The sequence below is a fragment of the Arachis hypogaea genome, chromosome 13, assembly GCF_003086295.3.
Source record: "Arachis hypogaea cultivar Tifrunner chromosome 13, arahy.Tifrunner.gnm2.J5K5, whole genome shotgun sequence".
Taxonomy (NCBI): Eukaryota; Viridiplantae; Streptophyta; class Magnoliopsida; order Fabales; family Fabaceae; genus Arachis; species Arachis hypogaea.
The window spans coordinates 2,726,672-2,743,096 of record NC_092048.1 but is presented as its reverse complement, the minus strand read 5'-3'; the positions used below and the strand labels follow the sequence as shown (position 1 = coordinate 2,743,096).

The 16,425-nt window shown below is 30.6% G+C and overlaps 2 protein-coding genes, 1 long non-coding RNA gene and 1 pseudogene across 3 annotated transcripts; 1 reads left to right on the top strand and 3 right to left on the bottom strand.

Moving 5' to 3' along the window:
• Positions 1–270: 270 nt before the first annotated feature.
• Positions 271–1,909, bottom strand: LOC112736426 (E3 ubiquitin-protein ligase ATL15). Its single transcript, XM_025785878.3, has 2 exons — positions 1,715–1,909; positions 271–1,290 (listed from the first exon to the last, which is right to left on the bottom strand). Exons 1-2 carry the CDS (start codon positions 1,753–1,755, stop codon positions 627–629), a joined length of 705 nt encoding a protein of 234 aa, XP_025641663.1. The 5' UTR covers positions 1,756–1,909; the 3' UTR covers positions 271–626.
• Positions 1,910–3,596: 1,687 nt separating this feature from the next.
• On the bottom strand, positions 3,597–4,462 carry LOC140178054 (uncharacterized). The gene is made up of 2 exons (XR_011870149.1): positions 4,328–4,462; positions 3,597–4,190 (listed from the first exon to the last, which is right to left on the bottom strand). It is a non-coding gene; the product is annotated as an uncharacterized lncRNA (long non-coding RNA).
• A 1,294-nt stretch (positions 4,463–5,756) lies between these two features.
• LOC112735696 (probable methyltransferase At1g29790) lies at positions 5,757–6,880 on the top strand (annotated as a pseudogene).
• Positions 6,881–10,133: 3,253 nt separating this feature from the next.
• LOC112735695 (protein RGF1 INDUCIBLE TRANSCRIPTION FACTOR 1) lies at positions 10,134–12,523 on the bottom strand. The gene is made up of 4 exons (XM_072213356.1): positions 12,368–12,523; positions 12,111–12,281; positions 11,286–11,540; positions 10,134–10,486 (listed from the first exon to the last, which is right to left on the bottom strand). Exons 1-4 carry the CDS (start codon positions 12,368–12,370, stop codon positions 10,268–10,270), a joined length of 648 nt encoding a protein of 215 aa, XP_072069457.1. The 5' UTR covers positions 12,371–12,523; the 3' UTR covers positions 10,134–10,267.
• Positions 12,524–16,425: the final 3,902 nt, after the last annotated feature.

Genomic DNA, 16,425 nt, shown 5'->3' with positions numbered 1-16,425 from the left:
TGATATCTGTTCAAACATTTCTTCTGATGATTAAATAAAAAGAAAATGTAATTTTTCAAAGCAACAATTTTGAGAAATTTATAATCAATATAATTTTGTATTGAATGTGAATTTTTATTTTTCAAATGATACACAAACTTCTCTTTTGGCGTAACATATATGTGATATAACGAAAATAAAAATGTACACATTGAAAATTCAATTTTGACACATTGATATCCAAACAAATAAATATACTTCAAAAAAATGAAACTATAAATAGTAAGTGTGTTTAGTGTGAACTAGTCAAATCTGTAGAAGTATTATTTAGCTTCAAACTAGAAAATAAAATTAAAGAAATAACTAAACTTATGTAGCATGTAATTACATTACAGTTTACCCAACAAACTAGAGATCAAATAATATAGTCTCTCCATTCACACCTAGAGATGTTAGGTTCAAGTTTCAGTTAACTTTGAAAAAAAAAATAAAAAATTACATTACAGTTTACAGGTGAAGCCGCAAGTAGCTATCTCTCAAGTTCTCAAGCGTTTATGCAAAGAGTGGCTTGTTTGTGTTGCATGTCTACACTATGTATTTAATTTACACGTCTGAGGAAGCTGAATGTGAGGAAATCAAATTCATAGTCAGAAGCTGAGTGATCTCCTCAACCCAGTTACTTCTCTTCTCTCATCACTACTCACCGCTCTTTCAGTTTGAGACTCTTGTAACTGAATTTCAACTACCTCTCTTCTTATTCTTGTTTCTCCCTCATCATTCTCTTCTTCTTCTTCACAAACCTTGGGGCATCTGCACACGGGGCATGTCACGTGAGTGAGGAGCCACGTGTCAATGCAGTTAGGATGGAACACGTGCTTGCAGTGAGGTATCATTTTTACCGTTTCACCCTCGCGAAGCTCTTCCAAACATATCACGCACTCCTCTTCCTGCTCTTTCACCTTCCTCTTCCCCCTACTGTACGCAACTGTCGGCAGCGCCCACTTCTCCGTCGTTTCCTCCGAGCAACGGCTTCTGCTGCCGGACGACGAGAATTGGCGGAGGAAGAGGAGGATGAAGGCCAGGAAGAACAGCGTGGTGAGGAGGATGATGAAGGCGTAGGCTACGTTTGAACTGAAGATCGGACGAGCTGGTACTTGCAATGACGATGATCCATACATCGCCATCACCGGTGATGACGACGCTGGCGGCTGCGGCGGCGGCGGTGAAGATATTGGAACATCCTTGTTGAGGAGTAGTAGCACTCTGCGGTTCTGGAATTCCATCATCATCATCATGTATGTGTATCTTTCTCTGTTAATTTTCTCGGGAAAAACAAAGAAACAAACAAAAACGAAGAACAATGTGAAGAGATTTAAGAGAATCTAGAGAGAGAGAGAGAGAGAGTGTTACAGTAAATTGTGAAGTAGTGTTTAGTTTATCATGTTATTCATTTTCTGAATATATATACACTAAGGAATTGCATCCTCATATTCTAATTAACGAATTAACAGTAGTAAATTTTTTTTCCATTAATATTGATGAATATTCTAAGCATCATTAAGAATCATTCACGGACTCACTTCTTTTCTGTGGTTTCTCCTTATTTTGAGGTCCTGACTTAGTACACAATATTTATATAAAATTTTGATGAAATAATAATTACTACTAGAATTAAATATGTTAAATAGTATATTAATGTTTTGCATGGAATTTTATTTTATAATACCGTACTAACCTTGTGAGGATAACGAAGATTAGTAACTTTTGAAGGAGCATTATGATTGAAAAGAAGAGAGAGTAGAAATAGAAATGGAGTAATAATGCATCATGTATCGAAATGATTGAGATGTGGAGTGAGATGATTGATAAGGACAGAATGTGGAGACCACAACCATATGTAATTAAATTTGATCGGTGAGTCTGGACGATGCAGGAATGTTGCAGATTCACAAGGGAATATGAAATATTTATTATGATTTATCATTTCATACTATCATTTTTTCTTTTCTTTTCTTTTTGGACTCTATCAAAACAATTTTTCTTTATTACTCAACTGTCAAGTGTCAAGCCATGGACAGTTCATGTTAAGACTTCCAAGTTGCCAAGTGTTGTTTGCATAATTACATAATTAGCAATTAGTCAGCCATATTTAAAAATATAAACTAAAAATATGGACCAAAATCAATAAATTATGCTAACACTTAAACTTTTCTCTAAAGTTTCTATGCAGGAAAACAAATTGTTTTAGTTTTCAAGAATGATAAAAAACATAAATTATCATTGAAAATCTAACTAATAAATATGTATTAAATTATTATAAGTTAATTAACAGTATGTATTAATTAATTATTCCAATTACTTAACTCATTTTTTGTGGTTTCTTTCTTTGTCGTCCTTATCGTTTCTGACCTTGAGAATAAGCACTGTGAGTATCAGTATATTCGGATTTGAAAACATGACTGAACAAACATTGAATTCTTGTAATCTCTAGAAACCCCTTCAAAAATTTCATACCCAGACTGGCGCATTTCTCTATCCTCTATATTTTGTAGTAGTTAAAAATTAATTGTTGTCTAAATAAATAGCATAAATGTTTTTCTATTAATGAATGACAGAGAGACGCAAACTAAGTGCTGAACACAAAAACATTGCTGGGCATAAAGCCCAAACAATATTTAGGGCTGGCCCATCTTGTAGTATTGCAATTAAATTGGACCCAAACATGTTTCTCTCTCTCTCTCTCTCGTGGTGCTCGTGGTTATGTAAGATATGCATGTCTTGGTCCCCTGGGAAAGCAACGAGCGCTACCACTTACAACTGAACGTGACTCTTATTCTATCATATCACTATGATGGTAAAAACTCAGGTGAAGTCGACTTCGTGTGAAGTTGATACCTGAGAGCTGTTAGATGATTTGACTGATTTGACTAAATTTTCGTCCAACGGCTCTTAGATATCAACTTCACGTGAAGTCGACTTCACCTGAGTTTTCATCCAATAGGATATCAAACATGTGGAGACCATGCTTTCTCTCTCTCTCTCTCTCTCTCTCACTCCCTACTCCCTTATTAGCTTCTTATTTTCCTTCTGTTGCTTTCAAAACTCTTGTTTTCTTTTCACCCCAACATATACAAACAGAACAACAATATATAATCACCACCAATTAGATAAGTGCCAACAATAATATTTACCAGCTAGGATTCCTTAGAATCTTCTCCTTCAACTAATAAAGTAATAAGTTCTATTTACCATTCTGGTAACAAGTTTTTAGGTATTTGAATTTTGAGTTCGTACGGTTTATTGTTTGTTTTTCGTCCTTGTGCCAACAATGTATCTTTTGAACAAGATGGGATAAATTAATGACTAAACCGAAAGTTGAGAGGAATGGAACAATAATAATATAATGAACCTCAAATTCTTGGAAGATATAGTCTTTGAAACTATCATATAAAAGTGATGAAGTTAATTAATTAATTAATTAATGATATGGTTTTTGGAATATATATAGTTGAGTGAAAGCAAGATCAAAATTTGGTATAGTTAGACTCGATCATTACAAAGTATATATTGCAAACTGTCAAAGAATAACTAAATAAAAAAAATAACGATAACATCGATTGAATTGCAAACTAGCATCTTCGCTATTTCTATTTACATAAAAGTTATTATCTTAAATTTGAGAAAAATATAAGATTATATATAGAAAATAAAACTAGATAGAATCAATTTATGACTAAATAAATTAGATGATGGATTATCCATATATTCTTAACCAAAAAATGATTAAAAAAAAAGAAAAAAAATCTCATATACTTTTACATCTCTTGTTATTGTTAACCCTAGAAAGCTCAAACATGGATTGGAAGAAAGACTCTACCTCCTCATCATCATGCTTTATCATCACTCCAAAGTTGAACTCAATCTCTTGTGATGATGATGATGATGATGATCTTTTCATATGTTGTGATGATCTTCTCCTTTTCTTTCTTGGGGCATTTGGACAATTCTCAATTTTAGGAATCTTGTTCCATTGCCATGTTGGGGTTTTGAACCCTTCTTCTTCTTCTAACTCCTCCACAACAACAACAACCTCTTCTTCTAGAACCTTCTTTCGCTTCGAATCTCCTTCTCCTCTTCCTCCTCCTCCTCGCATACGAATAACACTTGATTCTTCCATTGGTGAAGGATCTTGAATGAGCATAGCTAGCAAGCTTCAATAATATTATAAAGTAACACAAACAAAAAACACAATAAGATATAATAAAATAATGTATATATAGTTATCATATGATTGAGAAGGGATAGATAGTGATGAGTACAATAGCTTTTGGTACAAATTATTTGATACCTTTTTAGACTTAGTTGCTAAGAGACTTTATGTGAGGCTTTTTGCTTCAATGTTGAAACTTGAAAGAGGGAGTGACAGTGCCGTGCGGTTGTAGTTGGCATTTGGCAATGACAATTGACATATGCATGTGACAACAATGAAACTCACTCTTCCAATACCATTTTTGTGTAATCTAATTCTTCCACTCATTTCCCTCCCTTGTCTAATTGTATAATTCAACTCCGAATATATTTTTTTTTTTTACCAAAAATAGAAGATTCGAACCCATAACCTCTTAATTGAGTATGGAGAGACTATGTCATTTGAGCTATAATTCATCCGAATGTTACTTCCTATATTTTGGATTATCAATATATATTGTTAATGGGAAAAACATTTATTTTTTATTTTTAAATTTTGTAAAAAAAAATAAAAATAATAAAATCCTAAATATTTCTGTTTGTATCTTCTGGTTTTTCTTTTTTATTTAACAAAATTTTAAAAAAATATTAAAAATAAAAATAAAAAATAATAATACAAACCAAACGCATCTTTAATTTTTTTTTAGTTTGTGTTTTTGTGGTGGGCTATTTACTGCCTCAATAAAATATGTATTAGAAGTTTTAAGTGTAGTCATGATAGTTGCTATAGTTACTTGATAATTCTTATTTTTGAGCTTTTTTTTTAATTAAATTATATTTACACAGTTTTCATATAGTTTGAGTTTTATTTACCATGCATGTATATATATTTGATCAATGGAACGATATATATGTTTGTCGTATAAAAAATATCATCTAGGAAAACTTTGTAAGAAGATTGGTGAGAGTGTTTCTAATAAAAAGAAAACATATATTAAAGTATTGGAAAGCTTTTAAGTATATTGGTACATTAGTGTTGTTTTAGTCATTTTTAACCGTTAATCTTAATTATATATATTATATATTTTTTTTATAATTAAAATCAACAATTAAAAATTACTGAAATATCGATATACCAGTATATTTAAAAATTTTCCTAAAATATTTGGTAAAAAGTATTTAAATTTATGTTAGAAGTATGAGATTTAATGTTCATGTATCTTAAGTAATTAGATTCTCATCTTGCTCAAGAAATTCTATGCAGTCTGTTATTATTAGTGAACCATCGAGAAATATCAAAATTTAAAATTAGAAAAAATGATAAATTAGTTTCTGACTTTTTATTCCGTGAATATTTTAGTCTCTAACAATTGAAAAATACTTTTAAGTCCCTGACGTTCTTAAAAGTTGGATGAATCAGTCCCTCCGTCCATAAGCCACCGTCAGACCCAACGGAAAAGACTGTCGTGACTTCTCCTCTGCTTACCTGGCATTACGGCTTTCCACGTGGCATGTTAGTGGGATGAAACTTTTGAAAAATGGACACATAAGTTCCTGTCGCTCAAAATGACGTCGTTTTGTGTGCAGCAAGAAAGGAAGGGAAGAAATGGCTTTGGCGTTCACCACAATGATACTGAACCTTGTTCTTCTGATGGCAATGGTGGCCACCAACATCCTCTCACTCTATCACCTCTCTTCAACTCTCCAATCGCCAAAATCCCCAAACCACCCACTCCCGTCCCCGACCAGCTCCTCCACCTGCTCCACACAATACGCGCCACCATCAACCACCTCACGCGCCTCCAACACTCCATTGACACAACCACCACCTCCTCCACCATCCCACCAAATCTACTCCTATACTCCCACCTCAACCCGATAGCCTCTTCCTGCCACAACCACCCTGACCTCCTCCACAAGTACATGTCCTACACTCCCTTCTCCCTTTGCCCCTCCGACTCCGACCTCGCCGAATCCCTTATCCTCTGTGGCTGCCACCCCCTTCCCCGCCGCCGCTGCTTCTCCTGAACCGCACCACACAAATCCTCATCCCCTTTCCCTCAAGACCCTTTCCCTTCTTCACTCTCCGATTTCTCTGCAATTTGGGACCATTACCCTTGCAAATCCTTCGATTGCTTCCACCGCCAAAACCCTAATCTAGGCTTCAACCATTCCTCCGATTCGTCCAAGTTCACAACCTACAAGACCGATCTCGATCTTCCGATCTCGCAGTTCTTCCAGATCGCCAAGTCTGCAAAGTCAGTCATCTGGTTGGGCCTCGACGTCGGTGGCAGCACCAGGTCATTCGCCGCCACGATGAAGCTCCACAACGTGACAGTTGTGACGATGACTATGAGCGGTGGCGCTGAAGGGGCTTGTGCCACTTCACGTGCCGCTGTAGCAGCGGCTGCCGGTGTTCGACGGAGTGGTGGACCTTGTGCGGTGCGGGCGTGCTGTGAACCGGTGTATTCCGATGACGATGATGGAGTTCTTGCTGTTTGATGTGGATAGGATTTTGAGAGGTGAAGGGTACTTGTGGATTGACAGATTTTTCAGCAAAGGGGTGGACCTTGAAAAGCTGTATGCGTCATTGATTGGAAAATTAGGTTGCAAGAAGGTAAAGTGGGCCACTGGGAATAAGGCTGATGCTAGTAACATCAAGAATGCTGAGGTTTTTCTCACTGCATTGTTGCAGAAACTTACTTCAAGATGATCAATTTGAAGCTTGTTTCTTTACTTCTTCACTTACACAAGGATGAGGGCAGCACACAAAACGACGTCGTTTTGAGCGACAGGGACTTATGTGTCTATTTTTCAAAAGCTCCATTCCATCACTAACATGCCACGTGGAAAGCCATGATGCCAAGTAAGCAGAGGAGAAGCCACGTCAACCTTTTCTGTTGGGTCTGACGGTGACTTATGGACGGAGGGACTGATCCGTCTAACTTTTAAAGACATCATGAATTTAAAAGTATTTTTCAATGGTCAGTGACTAAAATGTTCGTAGAGTAAAAAGTTAGAGACTAATTTATTCTTTTCTCTTAAAATTATAAGTACAATTATTATAGGAGCCAGTAATTTTTTTTAATCATAAAAAAATACCCAATTTTTCTACAGAAGTAAGATAAAAATATGTGTTATACTTAATTTTATAGACTTGGATGCTGTGGACTGGTTTTGGCGTTATTATTGCTGAAAATTCTAATTGTTATAAAGAATGAATATGCATAATTGTGTTTTTTAATAGAAAATTAGAAAGCCTTGTTCTCAAACTAAAGACCTTATTTTTGGATAAGACTAATTTTATATTGAAGGTAGAGATATCTATTAGCACTTCACTAAATTTGTTATGACTATAAAAGAAAATATAATTATGGATAATTGAAGCCTGAGTGCCTGACTGCCAATCTGATTCTTAAAACTAATTTTTTTAAATTGAATTTGTCAAAGTTATTATGACTACGATTTTAATTTCGGTTACTAATATTGTTAACATTATCTTATGCAGATAAAAGAAGTTCTAGATAGTTTGTTAAGATTCTCTCTATTGTTTTATATTTTTAATTATATTACAAATTTTGAATCACGATACAGATAAGAACATTTATTATATTCTTCTAGCCATGAATTTCAATAAAATGGACCATCCAAAACTTAAAAGGAGTTTTATGATTGAGATTATTATTAGCTTTATACATTAGGATTATGTGTTGGGATTATATTATTTGAATTTACATGTTATGGAAACATATTAAAGACTTATTACTTGAATTTATAATTTCGTATGATTATAACTATATAAAACTTGCTAGATATATTATCTTTTGAAATACAATGTTGGGTATTTTTGTAAAATTCTACTTGTATATATATAAATTATTATTTATAACGAAAACAATTTTTGTAAAAAAAATTAATAAAAAAAAATTGATGTTAGAAAGATTGTGACAATTTTAATTTATTATAAACATTTAAAAAGATAAATCTGATGTTAGAAAGATGGTGATAATTTAAAATAGTCACTAAATATAAAAAAAATTATCATAGAAATTGATAATTCAGTGGTAAATTCAAACTATTGTGACAGTTTAAAATAATTACTAAATATATGAAAAATTGTTACATAATTTAGCAATTTAGTGACAAATTCAAACTGTCCCTAAATGTAATATAAAAAACACTCCGACAAGTGCTACAAACTAATGACAACAAGTGATGGAACTTGAAAAAATCTTTTGGAAAAATAAAAAATTTAACAAAAAATATTTAATGATAACAAAATTTAATTTTTTATTTTTTAATTAAAATTATTTATTATTTAAAAATCTTTATAAATTTGATATTTATTAGTCGAATTCATTAAATTATTTATATATCATAAGATAAAATTCAGATAAAAAAATATTAACGTGATCACTTAATTTTAAAGCTCGAAATATATGGAATATATCAATATTATTTTGTGTTATTTTAGAAATAATTTACATTAATAAATTAGTAAAACAAGTATTTTAAAAAGAATAACTTTTTAAAATATTGTAAAAGCTAATAAAACACAAGAAAGATATGAAAATAATTGGGAATGTGATTTGAACCCACAAATTTATAAGAGAAAACAAAAAACTAACTTAGTAAATTAGCCAAATCAACTACAAAACACTTGTATCATCATATGTATACCTAATAATTTTTAAAAACTTTAGTTGTCATAGCCCAATTGTTTCTATTAAACTCCGCTCTTCGTTATAATTAAATATTATAAATTAGTGACGATTTTAAATTTTGTCCCATTTTTTTAATGTATTTTATATTTTAATATTATTTTATATTAATAATTAATTTTAATATTTGATTTTAGTATATATCTAATATAGTTATGTAAATAATTTTATACATGATTTTTTTGTAATGTTATAAATTAGAGTTTAATTTTAATATATTAGTAATGTAATTTTTTTTTCCAATCATCTGATTTAATAATTAGATTTATATATTTAAATAATTTTTAAATAATAAATTTTTAAATTAATTACTCTTATTAATATATCAATACGTAATTAAGTATTTATGTAAAATTCCTTTACATTTATGTAAATAAAAAAATTAAATTCTATAAACTATTTTTAGATTTTCTCTTTGTCAATATCATGAACTTTTAAACTTCCCACTACTTCCCGCGTGTGGCACGATTAACATAATTAAAAGATTATTACTCAAAGAAGATATACCAATGATTAAGAATGAGAAAAAGCAGTTGCATCATTGTTTCCTTACATAAAACCATTCATGTGTTTGGGGTACATTTACACCTATCATGTTTAATATATTAATTTAAAGGAATGCAAAGAACATACATAATTGCACCTAAACCAACCTGCTATATCTACAAAAGCAACATATATTTTTCTTTTTTGTTCTTAAATTAATGCTACCCGTTAAGCCAGCTTAGAATGCTTGGTTTATGGGTATTCATACCCACATGGGCTTTGTGATCAAATGAGCTGGATAAAGACGCCAAATCCACCCTTCAAACTAATCATTTGCAATTATAATTAAATTTTATTTATAAATTTATTATTAATTAATAAATTATTGGTACATATATTATATAAGATTTCAACTTTTCACGTTTTCTTAAACTAACGGTGAATTAATCATTTAATATTTCAAACTAAATATAATATTATTATTACTCCTTATTTTATTTTATTTATTTATTTATTTTAACTACACTACATATTGGATCAAATGTAACAAATATATTTAGATGCATTGATATATAAATTTATTAAAAAAAATATAGTGACAGATAAAAAAGCACATAGACACAAAAGAGAAAAGTATCATATATATATATATATATATATATATATATATATATATATATATATATATATATATATATATATATATATAACAATACTATTTAAACTAAACTACTATTTGAGTGTTTGAAACACAAAGAAAACAATAATAATCTTATTTTTCTTTATAGATCTCTTTTTGTTGGTGTAAAAGAGACACCCAAATGATGGTTCAAATAGCATTGGCGAAAAAAACAATACACATTTTTTTTTAATCAATTCTTCTAAGTACTAGTTTAGAATCCTAAAGGCGCCCTTTGAGGTATTCCTTTTCTTCTCCTTGAATTATTATTATGATTAGAGCAAGGAGTGTTTATTTGGTATACTTGTTGTTTTTGTTTGTGGATTACTATTATTCCTTCACGCAATAACAATTCTTCGTTTTCTTCTTCTTCTTCTTCTTTCTTTGCGCTTGAGACAAAGCTCCCATTCCCATTTTTCTTTATACCTACAAGCTATTATCATATACATACATACACAAACAATTACATCATGCATTTACAATTATTATTATTATTAGGTGGAAACTCAGGTGAAGATGACTTCACGTGAAGTTGATAACTAGGAGCCGTTAGATGATTTGATTGATTTGACTAAATTTTCATCCAACGACTCTCAGATATCAACTTCACGTGAAGTCGACTTTAGCTGAGTTTTCACCTTATTATTATTATACGTTTATCCAAAATAAATAAAAAAATAGTAAAACCAACTACTCCAACATCACAGCTATATATGCTTCCACTTTATTTATTTATTTTTCTTTAATTAAATAAATAAAGCAAAACCAATAATAACTCCCTAGGAAAAAATATAAGTTTCTAGCTAGCTAGCTACCCTCATGCATGATTAATGTAGCTTCATGATGACTTTATTTAAATGAATTAATAATGAAACATTTGGGATTATATAAGCCAATCATCATATATAGAAGAAGATAATTGCAATTCATTATTTTACAATAAACTAATAATATAATTATCTAAATAAAATAATGACAAAAGAGTTTTCCATTTCTTTCAAAAATAAGTAAAAAAAAAAAAAGAAAAGGACATATTATTGTTAAAAATGTTAATATATATACAACTATTAAAAATTAATTATATTTACAGCAAACAAATCAAATTTTAATTAGTAACTCCTGCAAATTAACTTAAATAATTAATTTAATAACTTCTTCAGTTTGTGAACCAGTTTGCAAATTTTAGAAGGAAAAAAAAAAGGATAATTAATAAATTGAGAAGACGAACTAACCTTGCATCCCAAAGAGCAGAAACGAAAAGGATCAAGGAGATTTCTTCTACATATTTCACAAAAATGTGAATTGCTTTTACCATTATTATTAGAAGCACTATTATTATTATGATTGGCCTTAAGTTGATTCTGTGGCCTCTCATTGAGAAATAGAACTCTAGCACTGTTTATAACATATGTCTGAACACCACTTATGTCCAAAACATTCTGAATTTCCGTTACTCTCACTACATCATGATATGAAGACCTCCTTATCTGCATTATCATTGTTATTATTATTAATTAACGACTATGTTATGTGTCTATTAAAATCAGTTATCAAAATCAACTACTAATATAAAATATATGTTAAGACTGAGAGTGAGAAACAGAGACTAAGAGACAGAGACCGAAATAAATTTTAGTATTCTGTTTGGTGTAAAGTGAGTGACAGAAATTGAAATAAGAATAAAACTCTAATTTAATTTGCATAAAGAATAAATTTAGAATTAATTAATTAAAATGAGGATATTTTAAGTATAAAATGTTATTAAAATTTCAGTCTCCATATCTAAAAATTTTAGTCTGCTGTGTTCCTACTTTTTGGAAGTACTAAAATACTGAAATTTTAGGGACAGAGACAGAAATTTTAGTACCAGAATAAATATGATACTGTGTCTCAGTCTCCCAGTCTCTATCCCAGTACCTCAAAATAAATGCAAATTAAACCATACATATATTTATATACAAATATATTGGTGTACGAATAACATTTTTGAATAAGTAATTATAATATATATTGTATAATTAAAATGAAATGAAAGAAGATTAATTATATATACGCACTTGAATGACTTGATGATGGTTATGGAAAGAAGATTTGCAGTAGAAGCAGAATGCATGGTCCCCACAATCGAGACAGAACATGTTGCATTCGTTTCTTGGTGACTTCATGTGTTCTTTGCATATTCTGAAGAATGTGCTTCTCAATAGTCCTTCCAGCCATGGAGGTTCCACCTTCATCATACACACTTACACATATCAGATCAACAATTCTAACATATATATATATATATATTCAATGCTATATATATGTACATTACCATTTTGAAGCAATGTTGATTAATTATTAATGATAATAATTATATATAGTTGATGATAATGATGATTATGGAAGCTGGAATAATACAAGCATGGAGGAGAAGAAGAGAGAGTAATGGCATAAGATTCATCAACAAAACAATAGTAGCGGATGAAGCAAGGAACAAAGCAAGAGCATTATATATATATATATATATATATGCATTTAATTATTTAATTAATATATATAATGTTATGGTGACGGTTCAAATGATGAGAGGATGGTAGGTCAAGTGGGTTTTGGATCGTTGGATTGGACGAAAATTATTATTTTAACATCTTAGTGTGTGATTATTTAATAGGTTTAATTACTCTGTTGGTCCTATAGTTTTGTAAAATTTTTAATTAGGTTTTTATACTTTTTTTTTAATTGGATTTCTGCACCAATTTTTTTTTTTCAATTAAGTCCCTCTTAGTAGTAATTGATTTCATTATATAGAGACCCAACTAAAAAAAAATTGGTGCAATGATCCAAATAAAAGGAAAAAAACAGTGTAGGGACTCAATTGAAAAAAAAAATAGTACAGAGACCCAATTAAAAGAAAAAAATATAAGGACCTAATTAAAAATTTCGCAAAACTATAGAAACAACAAAGTAATTAAACCTATTTAATATCATATATGATGTATGTGTATTTGGATTTTGGAGGGGTTACGTTATATATATATAGAGCTACTACTAATAATTATGATTTATAATTTTTTTTTTTTTCAATTTTAGTAATAACTTTTGGCGTCTTCTTCTTCGTTGGTCTATCTTCACCAAATTTTAAGTTTCCAAGTTACGTGTGATTTGGGGATGGCAGAAAGTGGAATTGTGGAAAGGAAGATGAGACTGGATGTCAATGTAATTTTTTTAAACTTTGAAATTATCCAATTTTGACATTTATAATATCTAAAGATTAGGCTCCACCAAACCCCTTCTATTCCACATGACACAATCATTTTATAAAATTTGAATTTTCTTTTGAAATTATGTGTTGTATATTTATGATCATAGTTATAAAATTGTCTCGTTAATTACCTTAAAAAAAAAATACCCATTGTCATAACTTAAGCACAGAAAAAAATTTAACCCAAAATGATATTGATCTATTAAGTTAGAAAATATCATAACTTAAAGTGCATATATAATATATATATTAAACCTTATTTATTTACACAATGTAGAATTCAAAACCCTATTTTACCAAAATGAAGCTCCATGTGTAAATGTTTATTTCTCTTAATATTATCTATTATTTTAATATATTTATAAATTCTTACATGTGGATACAATTTATATTTAAATACACTAATTATATTACATACATTAATTTATAAATATACCAAAAATTCAAAATGTAGTGGTTAATTTAATTCTAATTTTAATATTTTGTCCCTTCTCAGCCCGTTGGTAACATAAGTGCAATTAGGGGTGGCAATGGATAGGATATGGTAGGGTTTGGAGCCAATCCTAACCCTACTCGCGAGTTGAGAATATCTCAACCCTAACCCTACCCGCTCTTAACCTGTGGGTACCCGACCCTACCCGCGAGTTATAAAAAAATATGCAATATTATTATATAATTTGATGATAATTTAAAATAGAACTGACTTTTATGTAAAAAAAATATTAAATTATAAATTAATGATCTTCTTTTAATGACTAAGGATCTTTTGCATTTAATGAGAGGTCTTTAATTCAACATCCATTTAAAAAATATTTATATATAAGTATATAACATATACATATATAAGGTGCGGGTTGATCGGATAGGATTGAGGCACAATCTACACCCTACCCGACCCACACCTTACACTATCCGCTACGAATCGAATTGACAACCCTACCCAATCGAATGGGATCGAGTTGAGTACCCGTGGATAGGGTACATGTTGCCGCAATTCCTTCAAAATTGTAGTGTGTCCATAAACTTTTTAAAACTATTACCTCTTTTTCTGTTAGTGTCACTCATGGACTTTTGTTTTCAGCCCATGATCTAGAGCCCTAAACCCAAAAGATACCTATGTTGACCAAAAACAAGATACCTGTTAAAATTATTTTAGGGCTAGCAAAAAATATCTTGGCCCAAAAAATAGTTTTTCTCCAGAAGAAAATAAAACTTTGTTCATAGTTCATAATTTGTTGAGGAAAATGCAAGTAGGTGAGTAGAGTATGTACACATTGCACAATGGTCCCATAATTGACAAGTTACTATTTTTTTATTTAGGCTCAACATGGTCCCATATTATATTGAATATAACCATGGTGTTTAGGGAAAAATTAATTACTATTATTGTTGATGATAGGCAACTCAAGTAGGACCTAAAAATTCCTTTAAGTTGTAACGACAATAGAAGGGATAATTAAGACAGCAAAAGTGATAATAATGTGCAAACATATGCTGATGATGCATAATTCTAATTCTGAGCTAGAAGGCCAGCTAGGTTCCCATTTTTTTGTCCCCTAAAGTTCTTTTCTACTTTGACAACGACCTTATACCATAAAAATTAAAAAACATCATTTCATCCCTCATATTTCGGGAACTTTTTTTGTTTTTTAACATTTTATTTTAAATAAATCCATGGTTGGTAGTGTTTGAAAGAGCTATATTTATATAATATAAACTCATCTTAATGTTAATATAATTATATGGTAATGGTAGAGAAAAAAATAGATAGAATTTATCTTATTTAGCATTCGTTAATTGTTGTTGTAACAATTAACGAATACTAAACAATAATGAACGAATGTTAAATAAGGTAGTGTTTGGTTGTTGTCCATGTCTCAAAGAGACATACACACGGCGACACACATCTCCTGTTTGGTTTAGTGAGACACAATTTTTTTATGGATACGGAAAGATACGGATGGATACGGAAACACTAAATTTGTGTACCAAATAGCTGAGATACTAACACATAACTTGTGAGACACTAATTTTTTACAATTTTACCCTTATTTAATTTTCAAAATTCCAAATTCAATCCCCCATCCTCTCAAATCTGTCTCCAATTCTTCTCCCATGCATCGCTTCCCTCTTTGGCTGCCACTTCTCATTGTTCTCAGCAGCTCCATCCTCTATCCTTTCTCATTCTCCCACTGCCGATCGCCGCCTCTCCATCTTTCTCTTCGCAACGCCAACTGTTGCTTCTCTCCCACTTTCTTTTCTCAGCACCCAACACTCCTCTCTTCCACTCTCATCTTTGCTCACTGTGCCTTCTTTCTCTGTTTTGTCCTCTTCCTCGGATAGTCAGATCTGCATTCAATTTTTTTTGCCGTCGATTGCCATTGCTCCTCCATCAAGAACTGCTGCGTTTGCTCCTCCTTCTCTCTCGAAGGATTCGGACTACGGGAGTCCAGATCCATTGTCATTCAGATTTGCCAGCGACTTCAAGCTTGGATGGCGCTTCCCTCCACATCCTCTCTTTAGCGACGTCATTCATTCTTTTCAAAAAGAACGTCTCTAATCTTTTTCTCTTCTATTATTCCTTTATTAAAAAAAAAATAAATTTGTGTATCTTATTTTACAGATATGCAATAATATAAATTGAAATTTTTGTTGATTTTATTAAATTTAATTTAAATTGGTATATTGTTGCTTTTTGTATTTGGTTAAAGATTATAGTGGTATTGATGTTGATGATAACTCTAAAAGAAGGGATTGGACAAAAATAGTAGTGGAAAAGAATGGCAGAGATAAAATTGATATTTTAGTAAAATTTTGAATTGTATATTCTATTGTGTCTAAGTTATCAAACAAGATAAAAAATTGAGTGTTTTTTTATATCTATGTATTTATGTGTATTTATGTTTATGTCTTTATTATTTTGAAATATCAACCAAACAGAACCTAAAGGCAAATTTTAGTTGTTTTTGTTTAATTATTTTTTGTTTTCAAATATTTCCGTAATTATATATGGACAAAGATTCCTACTACTTTTGGCTGAGACTAATTAATATGGCAATGTAGCGTCACATGCATTGTAATAATCTTCAATTAGACAATTAGCAAAGGTGAAATTTTGTACACTTCGT

Bases quoted from the DNA above. Each gene is read 5' to 3' on its own strand.
- LOC112736426 (XM_025785878.3), bottom strand. From the start codon at position 1,755: ATGCTCCTTCAAAAGTTACTAATCTTCGTTATCCTCACAAG. The intron at 1,291-1,714 runs GTTAGTACGGTA...GAAAATTAACAG, and splicing joins ATCTTCGTTATCCTCACAAG to AGAAAGATACACATACATGA.
- LOC112735695 (XM_072213356.1), bottom strand. The intron at 11,541-12,110 runs GTGCGTATATAT...ATGATAATGCAG, and splicing joins ACCATCATCAAGTCATTCAA to ATAAGGAGGTCTTCATATCA. The intron at 10,487-11,285 runs GTTAGTTCGTCT...ATATGATAATAG, and splicing joins TCTGCTCTTTGGGATGCAAG to CTTGTAGGTATAAAGAAAAA.